General features: G+C 52.0%; 3 protein-coding genes across 5 annotated transcripts; 1 reads left to right on the top strand and 2 right to left on the bottom strand.

Moving 5' to 3' along the window:
• The first annotated feature begins 305 nt into the window (after positions 1-305).
• On the top strand, positions 306-9751 carry Nrgn (neurogranin). Of its 2 annotated transcripts, XM_048343735.1 has the most exons (4): positions 306-474; positions 8662-8888; positions 8997-9014; positions 9439-9751. In XM_048343735.1, the coding sequence occupies exons 1-2, from the start codon at positions 460-462 to the stop codon at positions 8881-8883; spliced, it is 237 nt and encodes a 78-aa protein (XP_048199692.1). In that variant the 5' UTR covers positions 306-459; the 3' UTR covers positions 8884-8888; positions 8997-9014; positions 9439-9751. The 2 variants fall into 2 exon arrangements, with proteins under 2 accessions (XP_048199692.1, XP_048199694.1); XM_048343737.1 differs by lacking the exon at positions 8997-9014 and having other exon boundaries at positions 308-474.
• Positions 9752-10496: 745 nt separating this feature from the next.
• Vsig2 (V-set and immunoglobulin domain containing 2) lies at positions 10497-16232 on the bottom strand. 2 transcript variants are annotated; one of them, XM_048343733.1, is made up of 7 exons: positions 15854-16232; positions 15254-15417; positions 14677-14884; positions 13042-13200; positions 11749-11868; positions 11486-11630; positions 10497-10785 (listed from the first exon to the last, which is right to left on the bottom strand). In XM_048343733.1, the coding sequence occupies exons 1-7, from the start codon at positions 16005-16007 to the stop codon at positions 10653-10655; spliced, it is 1083 nt and encodes a 360-aa protein (XP_048199690.1). In that variant the 5' UTR covers positions 16008-16232; the 3' UTR covers positions 10497-10652. The 2 variants fall into 2 exon arrangements, with proteins under 2 accessions (XP_048199690.1, XP_048199691.1); XM_048343734.1 differs by having other exon boundaries at positions 11486-11542.
• Positions 16233-16905: 673 nt separating this feature from the next.
• On the bottom strand, positions 16906-25652 carry Esam (endothelial cell adhesion molecule). Its single transcript, XM_048343732.1, has 7 exons — positions 25471-25652; positions 21869-22056; positions 20289-20493; positions 19952-20107; positions 18860-18982; positions 18172-18298; positions 16906-17853 (listed from the first exon to the last, which is right to left on the bottom strand). The coding sequence occupies exons 1-7, from the start codon at positions 25538-25540 to the stop codon at positions 17538-17540; spliced, it is 1185 nt and encodes a 394-aa protein (XP_048199689.1). The 5' UTR covers positions 25541-25652; the 3' UTR covers positions 16906-17537.
• Positions 25653-27241: the final 1589 nt, after the last annotated feature.

Raw genomic sequence — 27241 nt, 5'->3', positions numbered from 1 at the left:
GTTTGTGCCCTGGATGTCGAGGGGGCCCTCCTTCTACTCTGGCATGCATCTGCCAGGCAGTCTGCCTCTCAGCAAGCAAGAGGATTGGATTTGGGAGGACGGGGTGTGTAGGAGGAATGGATGGAAGCATGTAGGCAGAGGGGTTGGGGCAGGAGGGGGGGAGCGAGGCGGAGGGAGCCGAGGGTGGAGAGGGAGGGCGTGGCCCTGCATCCAGCTCGCCCCACCCACCCTGCCGAAGGCGTCTCCTGATTGGCTGCCCGGTCGCGGGGCTCAGGTTACATTCGCGAGCGGAGCGGAGCGCGGGAGACCGGACCCTGGAGAAGAGCGGCTGGTTCTGCGCTGGTTCTGCGCGGGTCGGCGGGCGCCCGACAGCCCCTGGGCGGCCACCCAGCATCGCACAGACCCAGCCCCGCCCTGCGCCAGGCTCCACCCCAGCCAAGGACCCTCCACACCACCAGCATGGACTGCTGCACCGTAAGTTAGAAAGCCTTGGGAATGGGGATGCTGGAGGGAGGGAGGGAGGGAGGGAGGGCTTCCTGGATGGAGAGCCCTTGCCCAAAGGTGCGCGAGTCCCCGGGTTCCATCCCCAACACCCTAAGAGAACAGGCGGGGGGGTCGGGGGTGGGGGAGAGATAATCAAGCTACTTAGCCAGGAGTGGCGATGCACGCCTGTAATACCAGCACTCGGGAAGCTGAGGGAGGAGTATTGGAAGTTCGAGGGTTTATAGCGAGACCTTGCCTCAAAAGAAAGAAAGAAAAAGCCTAGGGATGGGGATGTGTGCGCAGATGCGTCAAACCCTGGTTTTAAGTCCCCATCACCCCAAGGAGGAGAGAGACAGACAGACTCAGGGACAGGCACTCAGCTTAGTCTGGGCCGCGGGCGCCCCTAGAAGTCCTGGGCGGGTGGGGGAATGGAAGTGGGTGCGGAAGACCTCATGCAGAGCGCCAAGGGAGAGCCATGAGACGTGGGTGAGGGTGGTGGAAAAGCGCCCGCCTGACTTGAAAACCCGAGGGGAAAACGCTCCCCAACTCGCGGGGGCGTCGGAGCGCCCATCCGGCCAGGCAAGCTAGCTAGGTTGGGTTGGTTGGTGGCAGGGTCGGGCTTTGCTGCCGGGAAGCTGCAGGTGAGATCACAGGAGGGACTTTCGCCCACCTGGTGAGACGCAGAAAATACGTGGCCTGTAGGACCAGACCTTGGATTTTGGTCCCCACCACCATTTCCTCTGGCCCTGCGGCCGCCGCCGTCGGTGGGCGGACAGGATGACCCTGGAATGATGGAGCACCTAATCTAAGCTCAGGGCCAATGCTGGCGGAGATCAAGGATTTATGTTGGTTTTGTGTTTTTTTTTTGGGGGGGGTGGGTATCGGGCAGCTTGGGGAGGAGTTGGCTCTGCTCTCCACGCCTTCTGGCTCTTATTGGGGGGGGGGCTGGGTGAAGTGACCTACAGAGAAGTCCCGCTGGCCAGAGAAGGAAGTGTGTGGGATTTGCCAGCGCCCACACGGAAAGCTGGATGCGTAAGGGTCTAACGCCAAAGTAGATGGCTGTTGGGGGTGATTTGGTATGACAGTGCCTGGCCAAAACCTGGCTGCTGGCTCACTTAGAGAAGTACAGTGAGTCTCTCTCTCTCTCTCTCTCTCTCTCTCTCTCTCTCTCTCTCTCTCTCTCTCTCTCTCTCATATATGCAAGCTCAAAGTGTTTATATATGAAATGTGTTCATCTTTAGCCTCTACCTGTGAAGAAAGACTCAAGTGCTGGCATTCTAATTCAGTCATTCACCTAAAGATGCAAGAGGTAACCAGGCGCTGGTAGCTCACGCCTATAATTCTAGCTATTCAGAAGGCTGAGATCTGAGGAATGTAGTTCTAAGCCAACCTAGGCAGGAAAGTCCGTGAGACTCTTATCTCCAGTTAACCACCAAAAAGGCTGAAAATGGAGCTGTGGCTCAAGTGGGAGGGCGCCAAACCTTGAGTGGAGAAAGCTTAAGGACAGTACCTAAGGCCTGAGTTCAAGCCCCAGTACTGGCACCAAAAACAAAAAAAAAGGTACAAGAGGTTACCGACTTTGATGTCTCCCCACATACCAACATCACCTTCTGGTGTTACCAAAAAATGAGGTTTAAAATGAGAGTACTGTTTTGGAAGAGATGAGGCTTCCTGATGTCCGGGAACAGAGAACGTAGGGACAAGTCTGGGGTGCTGCCATTTTAACCATGTTAGCATCAGTAATAACTGCCAATCTGCAAATGTTGGCCACAAACCTAGCACTTAATATTTTAATCATCACAACAACTGTAAGGTTCATATCACTTCACAGACGTGCAAACTGACATGCAGTGATTTTCCAGGAAGGTACAACTCCCAAGTGCGGAGGCAGGATTCAAGTACAGCCTTGCCTGCTTCAAAGAGCTGTATGTATAGCTCTAAATATATTGTTCTTCCTCATTGTAAAAGTAATATGCTCATAATAGTAAACATAAAGACTACAGACGGTATAAAAAAGAAACATGCCAGTCAATGCAGTTGCTTCCCCGAAGAACGCTTGTTATTCTCCAGGATTCTGAATTGTTTTGTATATAATTAGTTTTAATGCACGGAATGGAACCCCAGGCTTTACTCTGCCAAATACACCCTCTATCACTGAGGCTGACCTGCCCCCCGAAATAATTTTTGATTGTTAAAGGACACATGGGGATTTCCAGACCCTATTGAAAAAGAGCCCCTTAGGTTCAATATATTTTACCACGTAAGGAAAACAAATGGATGGCACTTTCTGATGGATGCGGAGCTTGCCGAGCAGGAAGGACTAAGATAAGGGAGGACACAGAAGGGGAAGCAGGTGTGGTCATAGAGAAGAAGTGAATGAGCAAAGAACCCCAAGAAGTCAGAGAAGGAATAGAATTTGTCTCTTCTGGTGTTTGCAGTAATGATGAGGGTAGGATATAAGGTATGTGTGAGTACCTAGGAAGCCATTGGTATATGAAGGATAGACAGACAGACAGATAACAGGTGATGGGTGTTGATAGATAAACGACGACACTGTAGAAATCTCAAAAAGGAGCGGCTACCCACCCAAAAAGTACAGAGGAAGCAAAAGGCAATAAGCCAGGAGTTGATGGCTCATTCCTATAGTTGGAGCTACTCAAGAGGCTGAAATCTGAGGATCGTGGTTCCATGCCATGAAAGGAAAGCCCATGAGACTCTTATTTACAATCAGCCACAGACAAGCCAGAAGTGGAGCCATGACTCAAGTGGTAGAGCACCAGCCTTGAAAGAAAAAGCTAAGGGACAGCATTCAGACCCTGAGTTCAAGGCCCAGTATCGGCACAAAACCCGAACTAACCAACAAACAAAAGCAGTCGTTTCTCAGTGATCCAGGCTCCTGTGCCTCCACCACTAACAGACCCTGACTCAAAGCCTTCGTTTTTCATGTCCTAGGTTTGCAGGGCCAATGGGTTGGGCAAAGGAGAGCACCATTCTCAGACTGTGCCAGGGACCAGGAAAAGGGATATGGAGCAGGGCTGGGGGGAGCGGGGAGGCAACCTTCTGTGGAGGGCCAGGCTCAGCTTGGCACGGGGACAGATCTGGGACACGTGGCAAGAACAGCATGCCTTTTTCATTCTGGGATTCTTCTCCATGCCAGCCTCACCTGGTGGTTGGGAAGAATCCAGTCCTGCCTTGTTCCGTTCTTTCCCCTTGCAAAGGGAACTTAGAAGCATATAAGAAGAAAACAGATTTTTAAGAAAATTTTTTTAACAGTGCTGTTGCTTCAAAATGTTCCAGTTGCTGATTTACATAGACACATAGATGCCATTTGTGTATCTATTTAAGAGGAAAAGGCAAAAGGCTTTTTAAAAAAAAATCTACTTCTTTCTTTCACTTAATCTAGTTGACTTGGTCCAACTGACCACATAGAAATAATTGCCTGCTCTATGGGTGTGATTAACGGCACAGGATGCAGAAGATCACTTCAGTGTCAGCCGTGCAAGCAGGAGACAGTTACAAAACAACTCTGGGGCTGTTTCTTGACTTCTAAAATAGGGGTTCAATAAGGTAAAATGTGCAGATTTCTTAGCACAGGGCCTAGCAGGCAGGGATAATTCTTTTTTATTGTGATTATTAATTATTTTATTGTTATTATTCATTATTGTTATTGTTGTTATTATTATTGTATGGAGGAGATACCATTTCATAAGTTAGGTAGTGATTACATTTCTTTTTGGACAATGTCACCCCCTTCTTCACTTCCCCCCAGTTTCCCAGAGATGATTTTTAAGCTATTACAGTTTGGGAGCTGCAAGAGACTGGATTCCTGTCAGCCGAGTTCTGGTTGTGGCTGAAGGAAATGCGACTCTGAAAAGCAAAGTGAAGTGCTCAGGTGGGACTACCAGGCCTCCAGTCCAGCTTTCCTGACCAGCGCCCTTGCCTCCTCCTCCCCTTCCCCTTTTCCTAGATGCCACCCATTCACACACACACACACACACCATCAGTATTGGCTTCCCCTTCCCAGTTTCCTTGAACTCTCTCTCCAGGGAGAAGCAGCCTGTTACTGGGTGGGGTGGGGAGGTAGCTTTGCCTGGTCCATGTTTGGAGTCTGCATGCAGCTGGGGTGGGTGGCAACAGCAGATCAGCTCTTCATGTGGATGGGGAAAGATGTCCCTTCCTCTACACCACCGCCCTGCGCCTCCACAGCTACCAAGGCCCAGATGAGGTAGATGGTGAATCTCTTTGTTTAACAGTTGTTGCCCTCTTCTGAGAAGAGGTCTCACTGTTCCCTGGAAATATCCCAAGAAAGACTTGAACTCTGAGAATCTGAAAACCCAGAGGAGTTGTTTCAGAGTTTATGTGAAGAATAAGATGTCAAGTTGAGCTCTAGGACCAGGAGGGAAAAAACATTTTAGATTTACTTCTCCATACCATGCCAGCCTCTTGGCAACTCTGTGTGTGTGTGTGTGTGTGTGTGTGTGTGTGTGTGTGTGTGTGTATACTGGGACTTCAACTCAGGGCCTGGGCTTGTCATTGAGTTTTGTTTTGTTTTTTGCTCAAGGCTAGCATTTTACCACTGAAGCCACAGTTCCACTTCTGGCATTTTGGTGGTTAATTGGAAATAAGCCCAGGCTGGCCGTGATCCTCAGATCTCAGCCTTTTGAGTAGCTAGGATTACAGGGAAGAACCACAAGGAGGAACCACCAATGCCCAGATATTGTAAACACAAATTGAAGAATGGCAAAGCCCAGGAAATGAAGACACAGCCTGTTGATGGGTGGCTGAGTAGAGCCTTTTGTAAACTTGAGCTTAGGCATCTGGAACCAAGCTATGCTCCACTGGCAAACCTAATGGGGATAGTGGTCAAGAACGATCAAGGACATCTCACTCCTACCCTGCCATGTTTGAGAACTGGAGAGCTAATGGCCAGGAGAGGGCAGAAGTAGAACTGAATTGTGATCACTGTGTGAAGCACTGGTCGTCTTATGGCTGAGAAGGAAGATATGGTGAAAGCAGTGGCTGTTGTCAGGCAAGAAAAGAGGGCGAGTTCATAGAAGCCAGAATGCCACATCAAAGGAGGTCTGGCTTCTAATTTCATTACTCAGCTCCATCCCAGTCCACACTGATGCTGTATTGAAACCACAGAGGGCTCAGAGGCCAATTCTCTCTTTCAAAGCTTATCCTTTAAAATCAACAGCATCAATTCTCTAATCCTTTCGGCTCGGCTTGATCAGATTCTCAATAGAGAACTCTGCTGTGGAGCCAGACATGGATTTACACACCTCTAATTCCAGCACTCAGAGGCAGAGGTAAGGGGATCTTGAGTTTAAGGCCAGCCTAAGCTACAACGTGAGCTTAAGACCAGCCTGGGCTATGTAGTAGGACCCTGTCTCAAAACACTGGTGTTTGGCTCAGTGGTAGAGTGCTTGCCTAGCATGCGCAAGCATGCCTGGGTTCATCCTTAGCACAAAAAAGAGGGGAGATAAGGAGAGGAAGACAAAAAAAAAAGAGGAGAAGAAAGGAAGGCAGGCTACTTTGGGGCAAAGAAATGAGTCTGGTATTCCTTTAATGATGGAGATATGTTCTGACAAATGTGTTGTTAGCCATTTTCATAGTTGTGAGATCTTCTAAGTATACTTACAGCCAGGCACCAGTAGCTCATGCCAGTAATCCTAGCTATGCAGGAGGCTGAGATCTCAGGATCAAGATTCAAAGCTAGCCCAGGCAAATTCAAGAGATTCTCATCTCCAATTAAACCAGCAGAAATCCAGAAGTGAAGATGTGGCTCAAGGAGAACACCAACCTCGATCAGGAAAAGCTAAGCAAGAACATGAGGCTCTGACTTTAAGTTCTAGTACCAGCACACACACACACACACACACACACACACACACAATCGTGTACTTACATGCATAGCCAACTAAGATGGCTATGGCTATGATACCACTAAGTCATGACATAACCATACAGGAATACCATCATACCATCAGTGGTCAAATGCCATTATGTGACACATGATTGCATTATTAGGTTGAACTGTGTAAAATGGCTATTATATGACTGATTTGGGCTTACAGAAACAATTATTTTGGATCAATTTAGCATTATTATGATATAAAACCATCATAATAGGACTGGGGATGTGGCTTAGTTGTAGAGTGCTTGCCTAGCATGCATGAAGCCCTGGGTTCGATTCCTCAGTACCACCTACACAGAAAAAGCCAGAAGTAGTGTTGTGGCTCAAGGTGGTAGAGTGCTAGCCTTGAGGAAAAAAGAAGCTCGGGGACAGTGCCTAGGCCCTGAGTTCAAGCCCCAGGACTGGCAAAAAAAAAAAATCATAATAAAGCTACTGTTTATTGATCTGCTAGGGTATACCAGAAACTTTACACATGTTAAGCTGTATATTCTTCCCATAACCCATAGAGATGGGTATTTTCCTGATTTTTCAGATGAATGAGCTAAGTTAGGAAAAGAATGGATGACTGGCCAAAGATCTCACCGTTATAGCAAAGGGTAGAGCCTTGGTTTATTGCCAAGACTTCATTTGTGTATCCTGTTGAGAGGGAACTAAAAAATAGAGGCTGGACTCTGATAAGCAAAGGTTTGGACGACTCAGTCCACTGATCACTATTAGAATGAGGCCATTCTAATCATTCGTTTCATCTTCATAAACTCAGATAAGAGGATTAAAAGATAAGTCATAGCTTTATGGTTACAGACTAAGTAACACCTGCAAAATACTATTATTACATGGAACAGGGTTAAGTGCTTAATGGTAACTGTTGTCCTAGTTCTTTTCTTTCTGTGAACACATTAAGAAAAGGACTTGTTAGTCCTGGGTCAGTGGCTCGTGTCTGTAATCCTAGCTACTCAAGAGCCTGAGTAAACAGGGCAGAAAAGTCTGTGAGATTCTTATTTCCAATTAGCCAGCAAGAAGGCTGGGGAAATGGCACTGTGGCTCAAATAGTAGAGTACCAGCCTTGATAAAAAAAAAAAAAAAAAAAAAAAAAAAAAAAAAAAAAGCTAAAAGCTAAGGGGCTGGAGATATGGCCTAGTGGCAAGAGTGCTTCTCGTATACATGAAGCCCTGGGTTCAATTCCCCAGCACCACATATGCAGAAAATGGCCAGAAGTGGCGCTGTGGCTCAAGTGGCAGAGTGCTAGCCTTGAGCAAGAAGAAGCCAGGGACAGTGCTCAGGCCCTGAGTCCAAGGCCCAGGACTGGCCAAAAAAAAAAAAAAAGAAAAAAGCTAAGCAAACCAGGTGCTGGAGCTTCATGCCTACCCAGCTACCCAGGGGACTGAGATCTAAAAATGGCAGTTCGAAGCCAGCCAGGATAGTAAAGTCTGTGAGACTCTTCTCTCCAATTAACCACCAGAAAACCAGAAGAAGAGCTGTGGCTCAAAGTGGGACAGCACTAGCCTTGAGCAGTAAAGCTCTGGGACAGCACCCAGACCCTGAGTTCAAGCCTCAGGAGGAAAAAAAAAACCTAAGCAAGAGCACAAAGCCCTAAGATCAACCTCCAGTACTGGTACAAAAAGAAAGGACTTCTCGCCCCTGCTCATCTTTTCCTTGTCTTCTAGAAGTGACCCTTTTCTCTGTTGTTCCTTCCCCACTACCACCTCTCTTCTGGGTTGGAATGCAACTTGAACAGTGGGACACGGAGAGTCAATGTGGAGCCTACCTTGGTGCCTCTAGCCCAGGGAAGGAGAAAGGCTCACTGGGTAGTGGTCTCATGTCTCCCTGGTGCCAACTGTGAGCTCGGAAACAGTTCTACTCAAGATCCGCTATCCTGATGAGAGGTGTGCACCCTCACCATCATGGTGGGGTTCCTTCTTAACAGGTGGCACATCCAGAAGAGCCTGCTGGTTGTTTCCCCGTGACCCCGACCCCCCACCACTCCATTCAACCCTGTTGCCTTCCTCTAACTTGGTTGTTCACAGAGGCTACCGGTAATGGGTTCGTTCGACCCATCCCACTGGTGCAATTCTGGGGTTGAACACCACACACACACACACACACACACACACACACACACACACACAGCATCCCCACCCCCACCCACTGTACTTTCCACCACCATTGACCTCCTCTCATCCAGCAAGACCAGTCCTTACCCTACCCCTGTGGGGTCCCCCCACCCGGTTCGCCTCCCAAGAACTCTCCTGCCCCATCCCCAGGAGAGCGCCTGCTCCAAGCCAGACGATGACATTCTAGACATCCCCCTGGACGACCCCGGTGCCAACGCGGCTGCTGCCAAAATCCAGGCGAGTTTCCGGGGCCACATGGCACGGAAGAAGATCAAGAGCGGAGAGTGTGGCCGGAAGGGGCCAGGCCCAGGGGGGCCAGGTGGAGCTGGGGGCGCCCGGGGAGGCACGGGCGGTGGCCCCAGCGGAGACTAGGCCAGGTAAGGTGGGCGCTGGGTTGGGGGTGGAGGGAGGCTGGGGGTGAGGCGCCTTCGGAGAGCTCACCTGTTTCTCACCCTCCCTTCTGCGCGCGCCACCTTGGACCGAAGAACTGAACATTTTCCAAGGTAATTAATGGACTGGGCGGGGAGGGGGGTGTTAATGAATGGGGACTGGGGGAGAGAAGGCCCTACGCCCTAGCCTCCCCACGGCCCGCCCTCACTCCCTCCCATCCAGAGCCAATCCCCACCCCCACCCCCCGCACGTTCCCCTCCCCGTCGGGTCCGGGCCACACCTGGGCCGACCGGGAGGCGCAGTCACTCACCCAGGTCCGGTTGCGCAAGCCCGGCCGAGCCGAGCGCCGGGCGCACAGCACGGACTGACCGCGGGGCTCATTTCAGCTCAGTGACTTGCGATCGGCGGGGGGGGGGGGGGGGGGGGCTTCTGGGTGACCAGCCCTCCTCCCCCTCCCCGTGACACCCCCTCCCCCCCTGGCCGGGGAACTTTGAGAGCGAGGGTGGGGAGATGAAGTTCTCTGTTCTCTCTCCGTAGTTCCCGAGGAGAGATGGATGCCGCGACCCCTTCGCAGTGACGAGACTTTCCTACCGTGTTTGTGACCCCCCCTCCCACCCCTTCCCACCCACCTGCCAGCTTCAGGAGCCCCCTCCCCCCCGCCCCACCCCCAGAGACTCCCCCTTCGCCCCGGAGTCGCCTCGTCCGTCCGTGCCCTTCGAGTTCGCTCTCCAGGTTAGCGTTGGTCCTCACTCGCCCTCCCCACCCGCCCCCCGCCCTGAAGCCCCACGTGCCCCGGGACTGTCCTTTCCCTGCTTCTCGCCCACCTCTCCCCGCCCCCTCCCCCCCCCACCGCAGCTAGCATGCAGCTCCGCCTCCGCAGCCTCGGGGCGCTGCCCCGCGCGCCCTGCGGAGGGCGCCCTCCGCGCCGCGTGCCCGGGGGCACTCACGCTGAAAACCAACAGGTCCTTTCCTTCCGCGCGCAGCCCACGGGGGGCGCCCCTGCGCCCCCGGAGATGCGGCGGCCCCCCCTCCTTCCCCCCCCCCTCCCCACGGATCCGGGCTAGATCTGGGGCTAAGGAAAGAGGGAATCTAGAGGTTTCGTGGTATCAGATGCCCCCGTCCTGGTTCTGACCGGAAGGGACATCCCCATCGCACCCCTTTGCCTGTCACCTCCCCCTCCCCTTCCTTCTCACCGGTGCACCCCGAGAGCAGCCTGTCCAACTCTCCTGTGGATGCAAACGCCGAGCGCGCCGGGAGGCTCGGTAGGAGGGGTCTTCCGTGGCCCCGCCCCTGTCCCCGCCGGCCCCGCCTCCCTGCCGGGCTCCTGGGGCTGTGGCCGGAAGGTTTTTAATCTCCGCGTGTGCATGTGACCGTGCTGGGATGGAATGTGAACAATAAAGAGGAATGTCCAAGTGCTCGGAGGGTGCTGGAGCGGGAAGGGGCGGGGTGCACAAGGCCACCACCTGGGGCTGGTATAAACCAAACCAAAACGTGGAGGGAGGACTGGGGGAAAGGGACTTAGGTTGAACCCCCTACCTTTTTGATCCAACCAAACTTCCAGTTTACAGCATCATGGGGAGGAGGGGCGGGGGGACTTCAAGCCTATTCCTTTCCCTTATTGGTAATGCTCTTTGGACAGCCTAGAGGAACTGGCCACGCACGTAGGAAGAAAAGGGAGACGATATTGGTACCCAAAGGCTCTCATTATTGATATTCCCTCCCTTATTGCCCTCAGCGATCATGAGGAGGAGTCATACAACCATAGAGAGCTTGGACTTGGTGGTTGTCGCGGTGCTAGCAGATGGGGACCTCTCCAGGAGGCCTTTGCTAGAATCCGCCTTCACAGAAGCGTGCTCAGAGATCCCAGGAGCCACAGCATCTTCCCTGCAGGACACAGGCACATTTCCTACTGAGGCTAGATGCATCCTTCAGAGGACAGCCATCTTCTAGCCCAGTGAGTTGAATGTAATTGTCATAAGAATCATCTGTGGGGCTCTGAAGAAGATTCCAGACCCTATCTCCACCTCCCCCCCCCCCGCCCCCCCCACACAATTTTGCTCTAGAAGGAATAGAAACCAGCCAGAATCTCAATTCTTGGTGACTTACATCTAGACAGTGTGGTGGCCACTGCTGTCGCCCCTATTCTTGGACCCTATAACTTGCAGCTTCAGTAAATGATAGAGGCAGCTTGGGCCTCCTTTCCTGATTGTCCCACACAAAAAAACTAAACTTGGCTGAGTAATCAGGACAAATCCAACTCCTGGTATTCACCTCCCACAACTGTATGTGGTGTATGCAGGCATGCACGCATGTATGTGTGCATGGGAAAACAAAACATTTTTTAAGCATGAGGTAAGTCAGGGAGGTCCAGCACATGCAGCCATCGCCCTTTTCATCCAAAACACCTTGGTCACACATAAAATTATATAGGTTATACTGCCATTGCTGCTACCACCAAATGCCAGTGCTGAGCACCACTCCCTGCTCCTACATACTTTTAACCATGTCAGGGGTTGAAGGCAGGAGGAACCCATTTCCAATTCCATTCTTTTCATCCCTTTCTGCCATAAGCCCCCCTACTCACCGCAGGTCACTACCCCAGTATGTCTCCTTGGGCTTCGTCTTCCTCTCTTTCTGGATCCTGATCAGGCAGAAGGCAGCAACTGATAGCAGAAGCACACCCAGGAGCACCCCAATCAGAGTCCCAGCCACTCGGGCTTCGGAGGAGTCTAAGGAGACATAGGACCCTCAGAGCTGCAGAACTCTGTGGCTCATCCTCAGACAGCATTGTGAAAAGCATCCCCCAAGCCAAGCCTTCCAGCCTGGCCTCTGCCCAGTGTTCTTTACCGGTCACAGAGAGGGTCAGCTCACAGGATGCACTGCCCATCTGGTTGGTAGCCACACATCGGTAGATGCCAGAGGACGTCAGGGAGAGATTGGTGAGAATGAGCTGACCAGATACCTCATCTACAACAGGGAGAGAGAGGGTGTGGTACATTTGTTCATGCAACGTGTAGTGTGGGGAAAAGTGCAATTCATTTTATCCTGACACCAGTTCTGCCATGGAGGGACTAGCCCTATTTGAATGATGGAAAAGCTGACTCGGAAAAGGCACGTCGTTTGTGTGAGAGGAGCCAGAGAGGAATTCCAAAGCCACTGCCATTTCTCTGCTTTTCCTGCCCCACATGGCTGCCTTGTCAAGGGTAAGGGAATTGCACACACATGAAAGTGATGGAGTAGGGTGCTTTCTGGCTGAGGACAGGTTCCTGGTTAAGGGGATAAAAGACCAGAATGCTAAATTCTTCTCTGGAAAGCCAGGCACTGATGGCTCGTGCCTCTAATCCTAGCTACCGTAGGAGGCTGAGATCTGAGGATCGCAGTTCCAAACCAACCAGGCAGAAAATCCAGGAAGACCCTTACCGTCAGTTAATCAGCAAAAATATGTAAATGGAGGTGTGGCTCACTCAAGTGGTAGAGTTCCACCCTTGAGCAAAAAAGCCAAAAAAAAAAAAAATGAGGCTTGAATTCAAGCCCAACACACACTCTCTCTTTCTCTCTCTCTCTCTCTCTCTCTCTCTCCCCCCCCCACCCCCCCCCCCCACACTGGCTCTAGGCTTACCTGAGCCTCTGTAAATTCTTACTTTTGCTTTGGAAGGCAAAACACCCAGCAAGAAATAACTTGGAGGGAGGAGCCTAGACTGATAAAGAGGTCTTTTTTTTGGGGGGTGGGGATCTGGGGCTATGAGCAGAAGAGCCAGCGAGAGAAAGCTACAAAGCTAAATCACAAGTAAATGCCTTCTCCAAAGAAACCTGCTCAACGGGTTCAAGTTGGTTCCAGGAAACTCTGCCTCAGTTTCCTCTCTAGAAAGTTTGGAAGTGATTCGTGACCTGTAAGAAATCTCTAAGTACACACGTAGGAAAGTTAAGAATATTTCCTGCCAGAAAACCAAGAGGATATTTAGCTTGAGTAATTCTCCCAAGAACTCAGCCACAGGAAGACAGACAGGAAGGGAACAATACAAGGAAGAGCTGGTGGTTGGTCTCCCATTCCTAGTCATGAGAATATGCGTGTATGGTGTTTAGAGACCAGATTTGGTCAGGTCTCTAATCTATCCTCTTCCTGATGCCATGGCCCCTTACCTTGAACCATACTGCCAGGAGAAGGGGTAGGAGAAGATCCTAGGCGCACCCAGTTGTACACTGGTCTGGGAGCTCCCTCAGAAGAACTACATCTCAATGCAGCGGAGCCTCCCACCGAAGTTATTCCACTCTGACTGCATAAGGGCTGATTGGGGGGCACTGCAAAAACAAAAAACAATCACAGCAAAGTGTTCTGTTTCCTGCTTCATTATGCCTGCCAAATAGTGGTCCTCTTCTCTCCACTCGCCACTGCATTGCCAGAAAGTGATTTCCACTATTGGAAATCCTGATAGTTAGAAAAAAAAAATCTTCATGCTGAGCCAAAAATCTGTGATAATATAATATAATATCCACCCATTTGGTTCCATCCTTTGGGCCCACAAAGAGAAACAAAAACTCTCTCCACATGACAGCCCTTCAGATATTTGAACACAGCAGGCATCAAATCCTAGCTCTTTCTCCTTTCCAAAAACACAACCCTTGCTTCTTTTTTGAAGAAATAAATTTATTTTTATTTATTTATTTATTTAGCCAGTCCTGGGGCTTGGACTCAGGGCCTGAGCACTGACCCTGGCTTCTTTTTGCTCAAGGCTAGCACTCTGCCACTTGAGCCACAGCACCACTTCTGGGTTTCTCTGTGTATGTGGTGCTGGGGAATTGAACCCCAGGGCTTCATGTATATGAGTCAAGAACTCTTGCCACTAGGCCACATTCCCAGTCCCCAACCCTTGCTTCTTTAATAGTTTCTTCCAGTTGTTTACTTCTGAGTACGCTCAGATTTGAGGTGAGATGGAAGCTCTGGACACTAACTGTTTCTGTAAAAAATCTGGGTATCCATAGCTTGCACCTGTAATCCTAGCTACTCAGGAGGCTGAGACCTGACAATCAAGGCAGGAAAGTCTGTGAGATTCCTATCTTCAATGCCCAAAAAGCCAGAAGTGGAGCTGCGGCTTGAGTGATAGAGAACTAGCTTCAGTGAAAAAGCTAGGAGACAGCACCCGGAGTTCAAGCTCTAGTACCAACACACATACATAGAAACTTCATTCCTTTTATCACTACTTCCCTTTTCTGCCACTTATATTGTGAGAGCTGGAACCCAAATCCAAGATACCAGTAGGAGGCTCCATACTGGTGGGGCATGACTCCGATCCCCATATATGAGAAAGGCTTTCTCTCTTCTCACAGATCTTTTGCTATTAGGCCCTAAGGGAGCAGACACTGTGAAAGATGGAGTCTGACCATCTAAGTTAGAATTCTTTTTTTTTTTTCTTTTTGGCCAGTCCTGGGGTTTGGACTCAGGGCCTGAGCACTGTCCCTGGCTTCTTTTTGCTCAAGGCTAACACTCTACCACTTGAGCCACAGAGCCACTTCTGGCCATTTTCTATATATGTGGTGCTGAGGAATCGAACCCAGGGCTTCATGTATATGAGGCAAGCACTCTTGCCACTAGGCCATATTCCCAGCCCCTAAGTTAGAATTCTTGAGAGGTGGGTATTATTTTTTTTCCTTTGAACAACAGTTGTGTGCTTGTGCTGCAAATCTAGATATGGGGAGACTTTTCTAGGACCAGTGCACATTTCCAGGGTACATAAGTGGTTGCAGGGGGCGGGGAGGAGGAGTCTCCAATTTTCTTACCTAATACAGTAAGGTTGATTAACCCCAACCCATTGGTGTAGAAATCTGGTGGGTTGTTAACATGGCAGAGGTAAGTTCCAGTATCAGAGGGATGGACATCAGTCAGTTTCAGGGTAGCCACTCCTCCTGTGGGGGGATTCTGGAGCAAGTTAGCCCGCTTCGCCTTAGGACCAGTGGGATATAGATTGCCATTGGTGAAGTAGAGGATCTGAGAAGAGGCAGAAGACAAACACATCCATTCCCTTTTCAACCATGGTCCTTTCATACAGAAGTGAGTGTAAGTCCCATTGCTGCCGGTCAGGGAGGTGACACTCTGTACTCTAACAGGGGCAAAGTAGTGCCCCATCAGTGCACTGCCCCTGGGGCAGTGAGTTTAGTAGCTGGAACTATAATTGTGTGGACACAGGGGTGGCTGGATATAGAAACAATGGGAGAGGACCGATATACAGTCACAAAGATGGCAGCCCTAAGAAGGTATAGCAAAAGCCAACTTCCCCTACCACCCACCCACCCCCCATCCTGAGTGAGTTCCCTGTCCCTAGCTCAACCCCACTGGTCACAGGTACCCTCAACTCACGGGTTGGGATGCAGAGATGGGCTTCCCAGGCTGCACAAAGCTCCACTCCAGGGCGAAGTTGTCTCCCACTGATGTGCTGTAGCTGCAGCGCAGCTCTGCAGTCTTGCCCACAGGCACGCTCAGCTGTTCAGCAGGTACGGTCACCTCCACAGCTAGCCCTGGGGCTGAGGACGCAGAGGGAAGGCAGGACCCCCACACCGCTGATCAGGGTCCAGTCCACACTGAGGTGTCTATGGGGCCTCCCTGGCCACAGTGAAATCCCTTCCCAGCAATCCTAGCTTTTCTCTAGAAACCTGGTGTTTCCGGGAGGGAGTGACTTATAGCCCAGTCAGGTTTTGTGGGTAAAAGGGCTGAGACTGGAACAGGTATGAGAGTTCATTGGCAAGAAAAGGAAACAAACCCTGGGCAGCAGGAGAGTTCACTCTTAGCCTCCCTCCTCTACCCTCCCGGCCTTCAACCATCCTCCCATCCTCCCTGAGCCTCTGGGACTCCGGCTGCCTGAGCTAGCCCCTGACCAACCCACAAGGATTGAGCAGGCCCAGAAGAGCCCCCCGCCCCTGCCATTAGCTCTAGTTTTGGTCCCACCCAGCCCCTCCTCACCACCGAGGCACGCAAAGGCCAGCAGGGCCCAGCCGAGGGAAGGCCCTCCAGGGAAGCAGGCCATAGATGTCCTTGCCAGCTTGGTCCTGATGTCTGTCCGGGTGTCTGGCTGTCTGGGTAAGGGAAGGGAGTGCCCCAAGGGCAGCCAACTCATGCTGGGGCTGGGCAGGAGCGAGACTGGCTATCTCAGAGCAAACAAGGGGAGAGGCCAGCAAGCTCAGGTGTGGAAATGCTCCTCCCTCCTTGGGGCCCCAGTTGGGAATCACTCTAACCCTGATTCCTTCTTCTTCCCTCTTCCCCCAATTTCTGAAGCAGTCAGACTGTGGAGAAAGAGCTCAGGGTGTTGAGTGGCACAGTGAAGGCTCAGAACAGGCGCTCTGCAGGGGAGAGGCTTCTGATGGCTGGAGACTTGCCAAATGACTTCAGCACTTTGGGGGTCTCAGGACAGACCAGTTCTGGTTCCTTTAGAGATTCTTCTTCCAAGCCCCTCTGTTTCACCACTTGCTGGGGTAAGAGGCTCGAGCCATCCCCCGACTCTCTATTCTAGGCACAGGAAAACTCTACTCTTGGAAGGAAAGGGCATGATGGAATTCAGACCTCCTCTGCTCAGCTCTCCCTCAGTCAACAATAGGATGTGTTTGTGAAGCATTTGGTGTTGGAGAGAGCCCAAGTGAGCGGAAGTCATAGGGGTACATGCACACTCAAACTGGGAGCCCCAAGGCTCCAGCAGCAAGTGTGCCAGCTACTTCATCATCCTTTGCTTCTCAGACTGGCTTAATTCATCAGTGTCTGGGTCTTGGTGCCCCTCATTTCACAAGACAGTAGATGACCCTTCGAGGGCTTGGGCATGACTCAAGTGGTAGAGCAGCTGTCTAGCAAGCATGAGACCCTGAGTTCAAGTTCCAGTACTTCCCTTCCCTTTCTGCACCCCCACCCCGCCTCACAAAAAAAAAAAAAAAAAAAAGATGATGGAAAAAGGGCTATGCTGAGCCAGAAAGGTAGAAGGCTCTGTGCAAAGATTCCTGGGTACACAGCCTGGTAGGATGCACTTTCCAAACACCTACGCCTGAAGCTCCAGTTCTCAGAATTTCCAGTTCGAAAAGGCAAACTTTATACTTTCTTTCTACAAATGCATCATGTCTTTATTGAAATTTGCAAAACAAAATCACAATTTAAGTTCATTTTGAACATGTCTTCCTTAACCTGTGCCCCCAAAACACTCAACCGAGCAAGCAGGAAATGTTTTTCTTTTTTTAATTAAAAAAATTAAGTAGATGTACAAAGGGGTTTCAATCCAACAGGTCAGTTTAAGAGCAACAAAGGATGGCATTAGCTGAGAACGTGGCACAGAGGCTAGGGACCCAGGGACTCACTGGCTAGCAGTCTCCTCCACAGCTCTTAGAGGGTAGCCAATCTCCTCAGCATTCAACTGGCTTCATAGAGACAAACAGGGGGAACAAGCTGGGGTGGTGGGGGAGGTTCTCTCTGATCCCCAGGTTCACCTCTTCTTTTCCTTTTTCCCTCCTGGACATTTGGGATTACTGAGACCCAGCTGTCTCACAGTCAAGCACGATGTGGGCAGAGGACTGGAGGCGTGGAGTATGGCTATCCTCCAAACACCCAGGCTTCCGTGCTACAGGATAGGAGAGACACCAGATCGTTTGCCCTTTGCTTGCCTGAGTTGTCACACTAGAGACCCAGCCTGATACTGGGCAGGCACCATCACAGGTACAGCACCCATCCGGCCCAGGGTAGATGAAGAAACGCCACCAGGGCTCAGGGATACCGGCTGAGGGGGGACCTCTTTTGTCCTGGGATGTTTTGGTGAGGACAGGGCCTGGCTAGAGAGACTAGGTGTGGGGGTCAATACATTAGGCCTGGGAGGGCCATGGGATGTCTGGAAGGCTCGCGCTGAGGTGACGGAGGAAAGAGTTCCATTCTTGGAGAGTGTGTCTGAGCCCTTGGGCCAGGGCAGGGTTCGGGGAGCAGTGGCGTCCTCCCTGGTCAAGGAAATAATCAGAGGTCAGAAGCAGAAAGGGGTAGGGGGGTTTTCTACATGATCTCTCTTATATCCCTCTACACACACACACACACACACACACACACACACACACACACACACAATCTCTCTCTTTCTCTTTTACTGGCTCGCTCCTCTCTTCTCTACCCAGCCCTCTCTACTTCCTCTATAACCTCCTATAGGAATGATGTTTTACTAACTCCCCAGCTCCCTGCTTCCATTAGGTTGGAGTTGAATTCCCAGATTCTGTCAGGAAGTCAGGAGAGCCCCTGTCTTCACAGAGACCAGGAACACCTACTTGATATCATTGGCCAGTTCCTCTGGGGCCTTTTCCCGGCGTTGGTACAGGAGAACGAGCCCAACCAGCAGCACCAATCCAACCAGGGTACCCACAACTGCTCCAGCAACCACTGCAGCCCTGGGCTCTGGAAAGACCTCCACGTCAGTCAGGAATCCCCTGAGGTTCCCTACCCTTTTCAGTTTCAGTGCCCATGGCCACATAATATTCTTTTTAAACCCTGTTAAGAAAGGAGATGGGCAAGACACTGGTGGCTCATGGCTATAATTCTCGCTACTCAGGAGCCTGAGATCTGAGGATCATGGTTCAAAGTCAGCCTGGGCAGGAAAGTCCATGAGACTCTTATGTCCAATTAACAACCAGTAAACTAGAAGTGGTGCTGTGGCTCAAGTGGTAGAGTGCTAGCCTTAAGCAAAAAAAAGGTAAGAGATATCAATCAGTCCCTGAGTTCAAGCCCTAGGACTGTCATCATTTTTTAAATAATTTTAAACAAAGAAGAAGAAGGGAGATGGATGGTTGTCAAGTATAGAGAGGCCACTGCCCAAACATGTACAAACCTTTGGCCAGAGCAGGCTCCCTTTCCTGACCCAATGAGAGATGTCAACAGCAAGCTTCCAACCTCCTCCCCCTGCAAACCACCCTCCCCATTGACCACACTTCTCCTTAACCACACTTACCCCTCACTGACCTGTGCTCACTTCCAGGGTTACATTGCACTGGGCACTTCCCACCATGTTCTGGGCCTTGCAGACATAGACTCCAGACATGGCACTAGAAAGGTTGGTGAGGGTTAAAGACCCACGTGCAGGATCTGTGGACACAAGTTTAGTTATCAGCTCAGAGACCTTCTTTCCAGGTGAGGATAACAACCCTGTCCTGTCTCTGCTATGTCCTCTTTGACTCTGGGAGTCACCACTTATCTGTCTTCTGATGCAGGGAAAATGTCTAACAGCTAACATGCGAGGCTCTGTTCCCAGCTGCAACCTGCAAGCCCACTACCTCCATTTCCACTCCCTACTGGCTGAAACTTACACCTTCACATATACCTATATACTTGTCCTGTCCTTATAAGTTAAGGAACCTATATGCAGAAAACCTGAAGCACAATTTTCTTTCTTCTTTTTTTTGCTGGTCCTGGGGCATGAACCTAGGGCCTGGGTGCTGTCCCTGAGCCTCTCTGTAATCAAGGCTAGCACTCTATGACTTGAGCCACAGCACCACTTCCGGCTTTTTCTCAGTAGTTTATTGTAGATGAAAGTCTCACAGACTTTCCTGCCTGGGCTGGCTTTGACCTGTGAGCCTCTCTTGAGTAGCTAGGATTATAGGCGTGAGCCACCGGTGTGCCTGGTAGTACAATGTATCTTGATCAAAGTCACCCCTTCCAATATTCTCCTCCTTCTCATCTGTCCCAACCCCACTTATCCCTTCGAGCTACCCAGCTCCATTTTCACCAATGTGCTCGGAATGGCATGGCTGTATTCTCCCACCTTTCTTCTCTCCACGCATCTGCCTCCCCACGTCCCCTGACTTTACCTCCTGCTCTGAGAAAACATGCTTTAAGGTCTTGATAATTCATTTTATTAAACTGTATGTTAGCTGTTCAGAGGAGTTATCCTACTGCCATCCTCCCCTGTCTATACTGAAGCCTAATTTTCACCCTGATCCACCCCCCCCCCCCCGAGTCCTTCCCACGGATGGGTCCCCTTGTCACCCAGTCCTTCTGACATCTCTTCCCTTTCCCCTTCCCGGGACATAGTTACCCCAGCAGAAGTTCTCTCACCTAAAACTGGTGGGTAGAAAACCTTGGGGGATGGGGGGAGCCGCTCCCACTGGTACTGTGCAAGAGGTTTGCTTCGCGGGGACTGGCAGCGCAAGGTCACATTGGCCCCCACACGGGGTACCCCCTGAAGATGGCAAGATGGAGGAGCTGGAGGAACTAGGAAATGGGAGAGAAATTAAAACCCCCAGCCAGTGGGGCCACAGGTTCTCCCTCCCTCTCCTCAAGACCCTCGGTCTCTCCATGTCCCACCTGCAAGAATTACACTGGAGAAAAGCATGGAGACCTCCGGACCTCCCTGTGGGGGCTGGGGAGAGGGAAGTGGTTGCTCCTCACTCACCCAGCACGTTGAGCTCTATGGTTTTGACCCCGTTGCCCAGGTTGGTGCCTTCACTGTCTTGTACATTCACAGAACAGCGGTAGGAGCCGGAGTCTTTCTCTTGGAGGGCTTGCAGGCTCAGGGACACGTTCCGGGAGGACATCCCATGAGCCAGGGATACCCGAGGTGTGGAGGTTGACAACTTCCCATTGATAAGTGACAATAGCTGAGGGGGGGGGGGGTCCACAGGACACTTCCTGTTATTATTCTGTGATGCCAATGTCCCTGCTGGCTTAGCCAGTCTCCTTCCCCCAAAACTAGCCTTCACTTGGCCCCTCATCTGCACCCATCCTTCTGACCTGAATTAACTCCTGTTCAGCCCTAGTCCCACGCTCATTGCACCAGGTCCTACAGACCTGAGCAGCTGTGGTTTCCCCACAACTCCTGCGCTGTGTGTTTAGGAGGGTGCCATAATAAGAGAAGGTGTGCTCATGTAATAGGGAATACATATGAAAGAAATTTAGACTGCAGAGGAGATCCAGGCTTTGCAAGTCTGGAAACATATAAATGAAAGGCAGGGGGTGGGGTGGGGGATACCTTTTAAGATAAAGAAGGTACAACACCTTTAAAAAGGTAACAAATATGAAGTTCAACATCAAATGATGTCCTTGAACTTGTTTTCCAGGACTTTGGGAGGAGTTCCTGCAAGTGAGGGTCTCTTGTGTCATAGAAAGGCAGGAGGGGGCTGGGAATGTGGCTTAGTGGTAGAGTGCTTGCCTTGCATACCTGAAGCCCTAGGTTCGATTCCTCAGCACCACATACACTAGAAAAAGTGGGAAGCGGTGCTGTGGCTCAAGAGGTAGAGTGCTAGCCTTGAGCAAAAAGAAGCTCAGGGACAGTGCTCAGGCCCTGAGTTCAAGCCCCAGGACTGGCAACAGAAAATAAAAATGGTAAAAGAAAGGCAGGAGGTTGTGGAAGACTCCCCTTTGCCTGTCTGGGTGTGGAGGGGCAGGGGGTCAGGTGCCTTCAGAAATGTTGGCACTCTCCAAAGGAGAGAATGGCTAGGTGCTGGTGATTCATACTAGCTACTCAGTGGCTGAGATCTGAGGATCAGTGTTCAAAGGCAGCTGGTGCAGAAAAGCCTGGGAGACTTTCATCTCTAATGAACCAGGAAAAAGCCAGAAGTGGGGATACTGCTCCAGTTGAGAGAGCTCTAGCATGGGGTGGGTGGGAGGAGTATGGAGAATGTCAATACAGAAACAGCTCAGCTTGTTTTTGGTTGTTTTTTTTTTTGCCTTCACCCTTTCCTTTTCCACCACTAATGGCCTCAGCACCACCACTCCCACCATAGCAAGTAAATGCCTTTGCTTTCAGGGTGTTTTGATTGCCGGATTTCAGGAGAAACTCGGTGTGTGTGGGGAGGGGGGGATCTCTGGGGAAGTCTGCAAGATGAAAACAAATGTATGGGGGACGCTTGGTGTTCCCTGAAACTCCTTCCAAACCCCCAGCCCTAGGCCACCCCTCCTCTCCACAGCTCTTCCTCCATCCCCAGCTGAGGACCTCTTGCTCACCACTCACTGGCTGGAAGCTTTCTCCCTCACCTGGTTTGATTCTTTCCCTTTTTGTTCGTGGAACCAGAGCACGATGGCCACCTCCCATGGCTGGGCATCAGGCAGCTCCCCTGGCATAGTGTACCAGACTGGGAACACCACTTCCGCCCCCTCGACAGCCTGCAACTTGGTGAGGCCAGTGGGCACATACAGCTGAAACTCGGCCTGCAGTGGGGACACTGGAGACAAAGGGAGGAGAATGAGTCCAGAAGGCAGGCTTGGTGTTCAGCTGGGAACCTAACCTATGCCACCCAAGAAGGCCGTGCAAGGGGAGAGGACAGACCTCTGAGGTCCCTTCACTGGAGACCCCAGAAGTACCCAGGGACCACTGCCCAGAGTCTCCTGCTTTTTAGCCTACCCCATGCTAGCCTGTGGGTTCACAGAGGCCACGGAGATACATTTCTACATGTTCATTCACATCTCACGCCATAGATCTTTTACCTCACGGCAGATTTCCATAGAGGAGAGGAAGATCTTGGGAGCAAGGGCATATCTAGTGCGTGCGTGTGTGTGTGTGTGTGTGTGTGTGTGTGTGTGTCCTGGGACTTGAACTCAGGGCCTGGGTACTGTCCCTGAGGCTTTTTTTTTTTTTTGCTCAAGGCTAGTGCTGTCACTTGAGCCACAGTTCCACTTCCAGCTTTTGGGTGGTTAATAGCAGAGAGAGTCTCACAGACTTTCCTGCCCCAGGCTAGCTGCAAACAATGATCTTCAGATCTGTCGGCATTCTTTCTGAGAAGCTTGGATTACAGGCTTGAGTCACCACCTCAAGATCTACTACTTTTGATCTGTGTAGCACACTTGCTCTCATAATCTCCTTCTTTGGGCTAGGGGCAAGGGAGAGAGGCCACAATCACCCACCAGAGCTCTTCCATCCAGAGTTCTCTACCTTATAGGCAGAGCAGGGTTGTAAAGCAGCCCAGTTACCCATTCACCCTCAGGGATCTTTCTGAACCACTAGTGGCTGGAGAGATCCTAACGCCCTGCTACCATCTCCCTACTGGTGACTGACATGCTGAGTACCAGAAAGCCCTTGACCAGAGCCCTTTTGAGGTCAGGGTGCTTGGGATCTATTGGGTTGCACAGAATTACAGACAGCACTGAGAGTCTGACAGGTGCCATTTGTTCCAGAGTAGGGGAGGTCTGGAGCGTTTGTTTCAATGAGTTCAATTTGCTTGCACCAGGGCATCCAGAAGCATTGTCTTTTTGTCCTTCGAAGGGGCAAAGGAGCAGTGCTAAATCCTTGGGGCTAGTACCCGGCCAAGCCTGAAGGACCCTGGCGGCCAGGCTGCTGCATTTTTGAGATGCCACCTCCAGCAGGAGAGAGAGGGCCCAGGCCTGGGCCTGAGGCGGTGGAGCAGTCCAGCTCTGAGCCCCTGTAGAGCCGGGCTGAGGTCTATTCTAAGGGTCTGGGATCCAGGATGCGCACCACCCCCACTGCTTCAGAAATCCCCATCCCTATTCCTTGTCCTTTCCTAGCAACTCCCCTTCCCATTTCCTGGCTGGTCCCTGTGGGCAGGGCAGGAAACTTGTGCCCTAAGATAAGAAAGAAGACAATGGGGGCCGCCAGACCGGAGGCTCTGTGGCGAAAACAGCCCATGGCCTCAAGGAGCTCAAAGTCCTCAAGAAGCTCAAAGCCCCCTGGAAACCTGGCTCACAGGACAGGGGCTGGACACACCTGGAGCCTTTGGGCAAGCAAGTAACTGTTTCCTGTGGGAAAACTGCCACCAGGGAGGGGTCCTGGCAGAAGAATGCACTTCCATCCCCTCTTCCAGGTCCTGTGTTTATGACCATTTAAAATGCATACTAATGGACACATTGGGTCAGGACACATACAGCCTGTTTTACACCCTCAGTAGGAAACCAGAGCAGAAGTGGGGGGCCTGTCATCCCTCCACTCTGTGTTGGGTGTCTGGGTTCTCCAGGGAGTTGTTGGGTCTGAGGGTGTCCTTACACCCTGGAGCAGCAGAAGAAAGGCACCAGAGTGAGGGAACAGGACAGGGCCAAAGGATAGGGAAATGGGCCCGCTGTGTTCCCCAGGGCTACTATTTTTAGTCCCCCTCTTTCTCTGAGAAACTCCCCCAGCAGGCTTCTCACGCCCTAGGGGCAGCAGTACTGAGCTGTGGAGGAACCCGAGGACCAGAGAAGCAGTTTCAGGGTGCCTGTCACACACCAGAAGACCAGAAGCCATTTTAACCCATGCAAGGCCAGTGGGAGTTGGACAGCCCTGTGGGAACTTGACCTTCAGTGTGGCAAACAGGTTCAAAACTGACATAGAAAGAGGGTCGCAGCCAACCTGCAGGTGATACCTTGGGAACCCAGCAACACAAGTGGATTCTCCTCCCTCACTGGTTCACCCTCATCCCAGCAGGAAGGGGGATTGGAAAGGCAGGGGAGATGTAGGAGGGACCCGGGAACTGAGGCGAAAGGTACAAAAGCAAAGGTAGAAGCACAGCGATTCTGGTTCAGGTGTATACCAAGTCTAGAGGGCAAGAAGCTGTATACTTTGGGTGATGGGAGCTACTCACGTGACTCATTTGTCTAGGGGTACTAATACTTCATGCCTGGGATAGACTGGTAGGTAGACAACTAGACTAGGCAAAGGAGCTAGGAGGTCACCATCATGGTGGCTGATTTTCATTCTTCATCCTCTCAACCCTGCTCTGGCATCCTCCAACTGAGAAATGAGTTAAAGCAGATGTCCCCAAACCCTGATGGAGACCCAAGAAGCAGAAGCAGCAGCAGCAGTCTGGAAGGCAGCAAATGGAACAGCTTATTCCTATGGGGTCCCTGCTCCCCAGGATAGAACATGGGCTCAGCCTTAGATCCTACTGAAGTTACATGTCCCAAATGCTTCCAACACTGCTTAAACGCTTGCTCTAAAGGTTTCCCGTCCTCTCTTGAGTCTTTGCCACTCCTTCCTTTTTCCCTTGTCCCTTTGGGTATGATGAATCTGGGGGGGTCATGCTGTGACAACTTTGCTCCTCTAGGCATCCCAATCCATCCCCCATTTCCTGTGTCCATGACCTCATGGTCATTCTTTGGGGGCCCCTCCCTAGATTTCCAGGGCAGGAAGCAGGAGGGGACAAGTGCAGGAACAGGGCTGCACAGTGATGTGGGTGACATCCATGCCGAGGCTGGGGACCAATGTTTTACATTGGCTTGAGTTGGTGTGTGTGTGTGGGGGGGGGTAGGTGAAGGAGGGAGGACTGGAGTTAAGTCCTTAAGCTCTTTAGTCCATGTCTCATCTAGGCCTCAGCTCATCCAGCCCTGTTGAGTGGGGGTGGAGTGGGAAATGGTTCCGGTACCACATAGCACAAGTATCCCAGTCTTGCCTGGAGATTAAGATGGCCTTATCCGCTCACACTCCCCGCACCACACCCAAACTAGGAGCTGTGGCTGCCACAGAATGCGGCAATCCGAAGTCAGCCAATGGTACCCTAGGTTGAGGAACGATGGGGAGAGAGCAAGTCTCAATGAGGTTGTCCAGACCCACCCGATTAAGTTCTCCATCCATGGTCAAAGTCCTCCTTTAGGGTCAGGTTTACCCCCTCACCTCCCATTCCCAGCCCTTCCTGGACCCGGGTTTGACTCACCGATGGTACTCAATCCCAGGAACAAAAACTGCAATAAGTTGGTGGCAGGGGGCCCAGACAGAGAAACCATGGTCTTCCTGGCCCCAACCTGGTCAGGGACGCCAGTCCTGGAACACACTGCCCAAGTGCCGAGCTGCAGGGCCACTGACCAGGGCAGCGCTAGCTCAAGTGTGCGTGTGTGCTGGTGGTGGGGTAGTGACCAACGGCGACAGGGGGCGGGGCGTGGAGAGGTCGCCGCCCGGGAGGGCGGGACACGCTGGTGACCCACGGCGGGAAGGGGGGGGGGGGTTGGGGGAGGTGTGCACACAGCGCCCGGGCCCTGAGATCCTGCAGGGCTGGGAATAGTCGTGCCAGCTCACGGACCCAGGGAGCAAGAAGGGACAATTCTGCGTCATACACAGCCCCTGGGGAGGAGGAAGTGGGGTGACCGGAGGGGATTTGGAGACTATTGAAGTCCAGCAGCCACTCACGCCTCGGACAGCGTTAAAAAGCCCTGGGGCTCTGGCCCGCATAACCTGCTCCAAGCTCCGAGCTATATTCTGTGGCCTCAGACGTGATCGGGTCAGCCCTTCCGAAGGCTGCGCAGGGCGGCAGGAAGCGCCTCGTCCTGCAGCTGCAATCAGCCACTTTGTGGAGCCCGGGATGGCGGGGGTGGGGGGGTTGGGGGGGTGGGTGGGGGTGGGTGGGGGTGGGAAGAGCTCTGGCCGCACCCGAGGCCCCTCCTCTCCAGCTCCCCAGGCCCCTGGAGGGTCTGGAGGGCGCGCGGACAGCGCTTCCCGGTGCGTGCGCTGTGCGCGGGAGAGGGGCCCTGGGCGAGTTCCCATAGACCCTGGAAAAATCAGGCCTGAGGATCACCGGGGCCTTTAGACCCCAGAACTGGGAAGAGTGGCGCAAGGTGGCCCGAGGGGCTGAGCAGGAAACCAAGGCCATGCGTTCCTTTCCCAGGGAAATAAACAGCTTCCAGGCCTTCCACCACCGCGGGAGGAGCGGGCTCGGCTAGCGGGAAGGCGGGCTGGACGGAATTTTCCCATCCTTCTTGATCCCCTGTATCTTCGCTCCCATCACGGCCGTGAACGGCTTAGACTCGCTCTGATCCTTTAATTCCCAGGACTAGATCTTGTTCGCAGTGAATTTAATTTAACCTCCGGGCACCCCCCTCCACCACCCTCCCCACTCCCCGCCCTCTCCGGGAGGTCGAGGCACACGTGCGCCCCCTGCTTGCCGTCTGTGCTCCCTCACCGAAGGGCGCGCACCTGTTCCTGCTCCTCAGCCTGAGACCCTGCCCCCTTACCCCCTTACCCCCCAAAAGCTTCAAAGGTTGAGGCAAGGACCGCAGGGGTCAGAATTCTACAGGGGCCACGAATTCCCGGTGCTTCCTTCCCTCTGTGAAGGAATAAAAGCAGCCAGGCCTTTCTGCCAGGTTGTATTCCACAGTTGTGTTAATACTGGAGTATGATGCTTGTGGTCCCATCACACACACAGTGTGACGCACAGTGCACAGTAGACTCCGTAGACTCCGCTGCTCCTTCCTAGTGTGGCTCGCGCCTGGCTCCTCCTCACATACCTGTCATGCAGTGGCTACGAGAAGCCCCTAGGCAAACACTAGACTGCGCTGGTCATCCTTGGAATCTGACACTTGGCAGCTCAGTCAACTGCGGGGAGGGGGTCGCATCTGCTGGAATGAGTAGGGTGGGGACTGTTGGTTTCTCTTGTTGTCACCCTCAACATTTTCTTGACTTTACTGTACATTGCAAAGTGTCTCCTGTAAACA

Source organism: Perognathus longimembris, chromosome 3 (genome assembly GCF_023159225.1).
Source record: "Perognathus longimembris pacificus isolate PPM17 chromosome 3, ASM2315922v1, whole genome shotgun sequence".
Lineage (NCBI taxonomy): Eukaryota > Metazoa > Chordata > Mammalia > Rodentia > Heteromyidae > Perognathus > Perognathus longimembris.
This window is presented reverse-complemented; position numbering and strand designations above follow the sequence as displayed.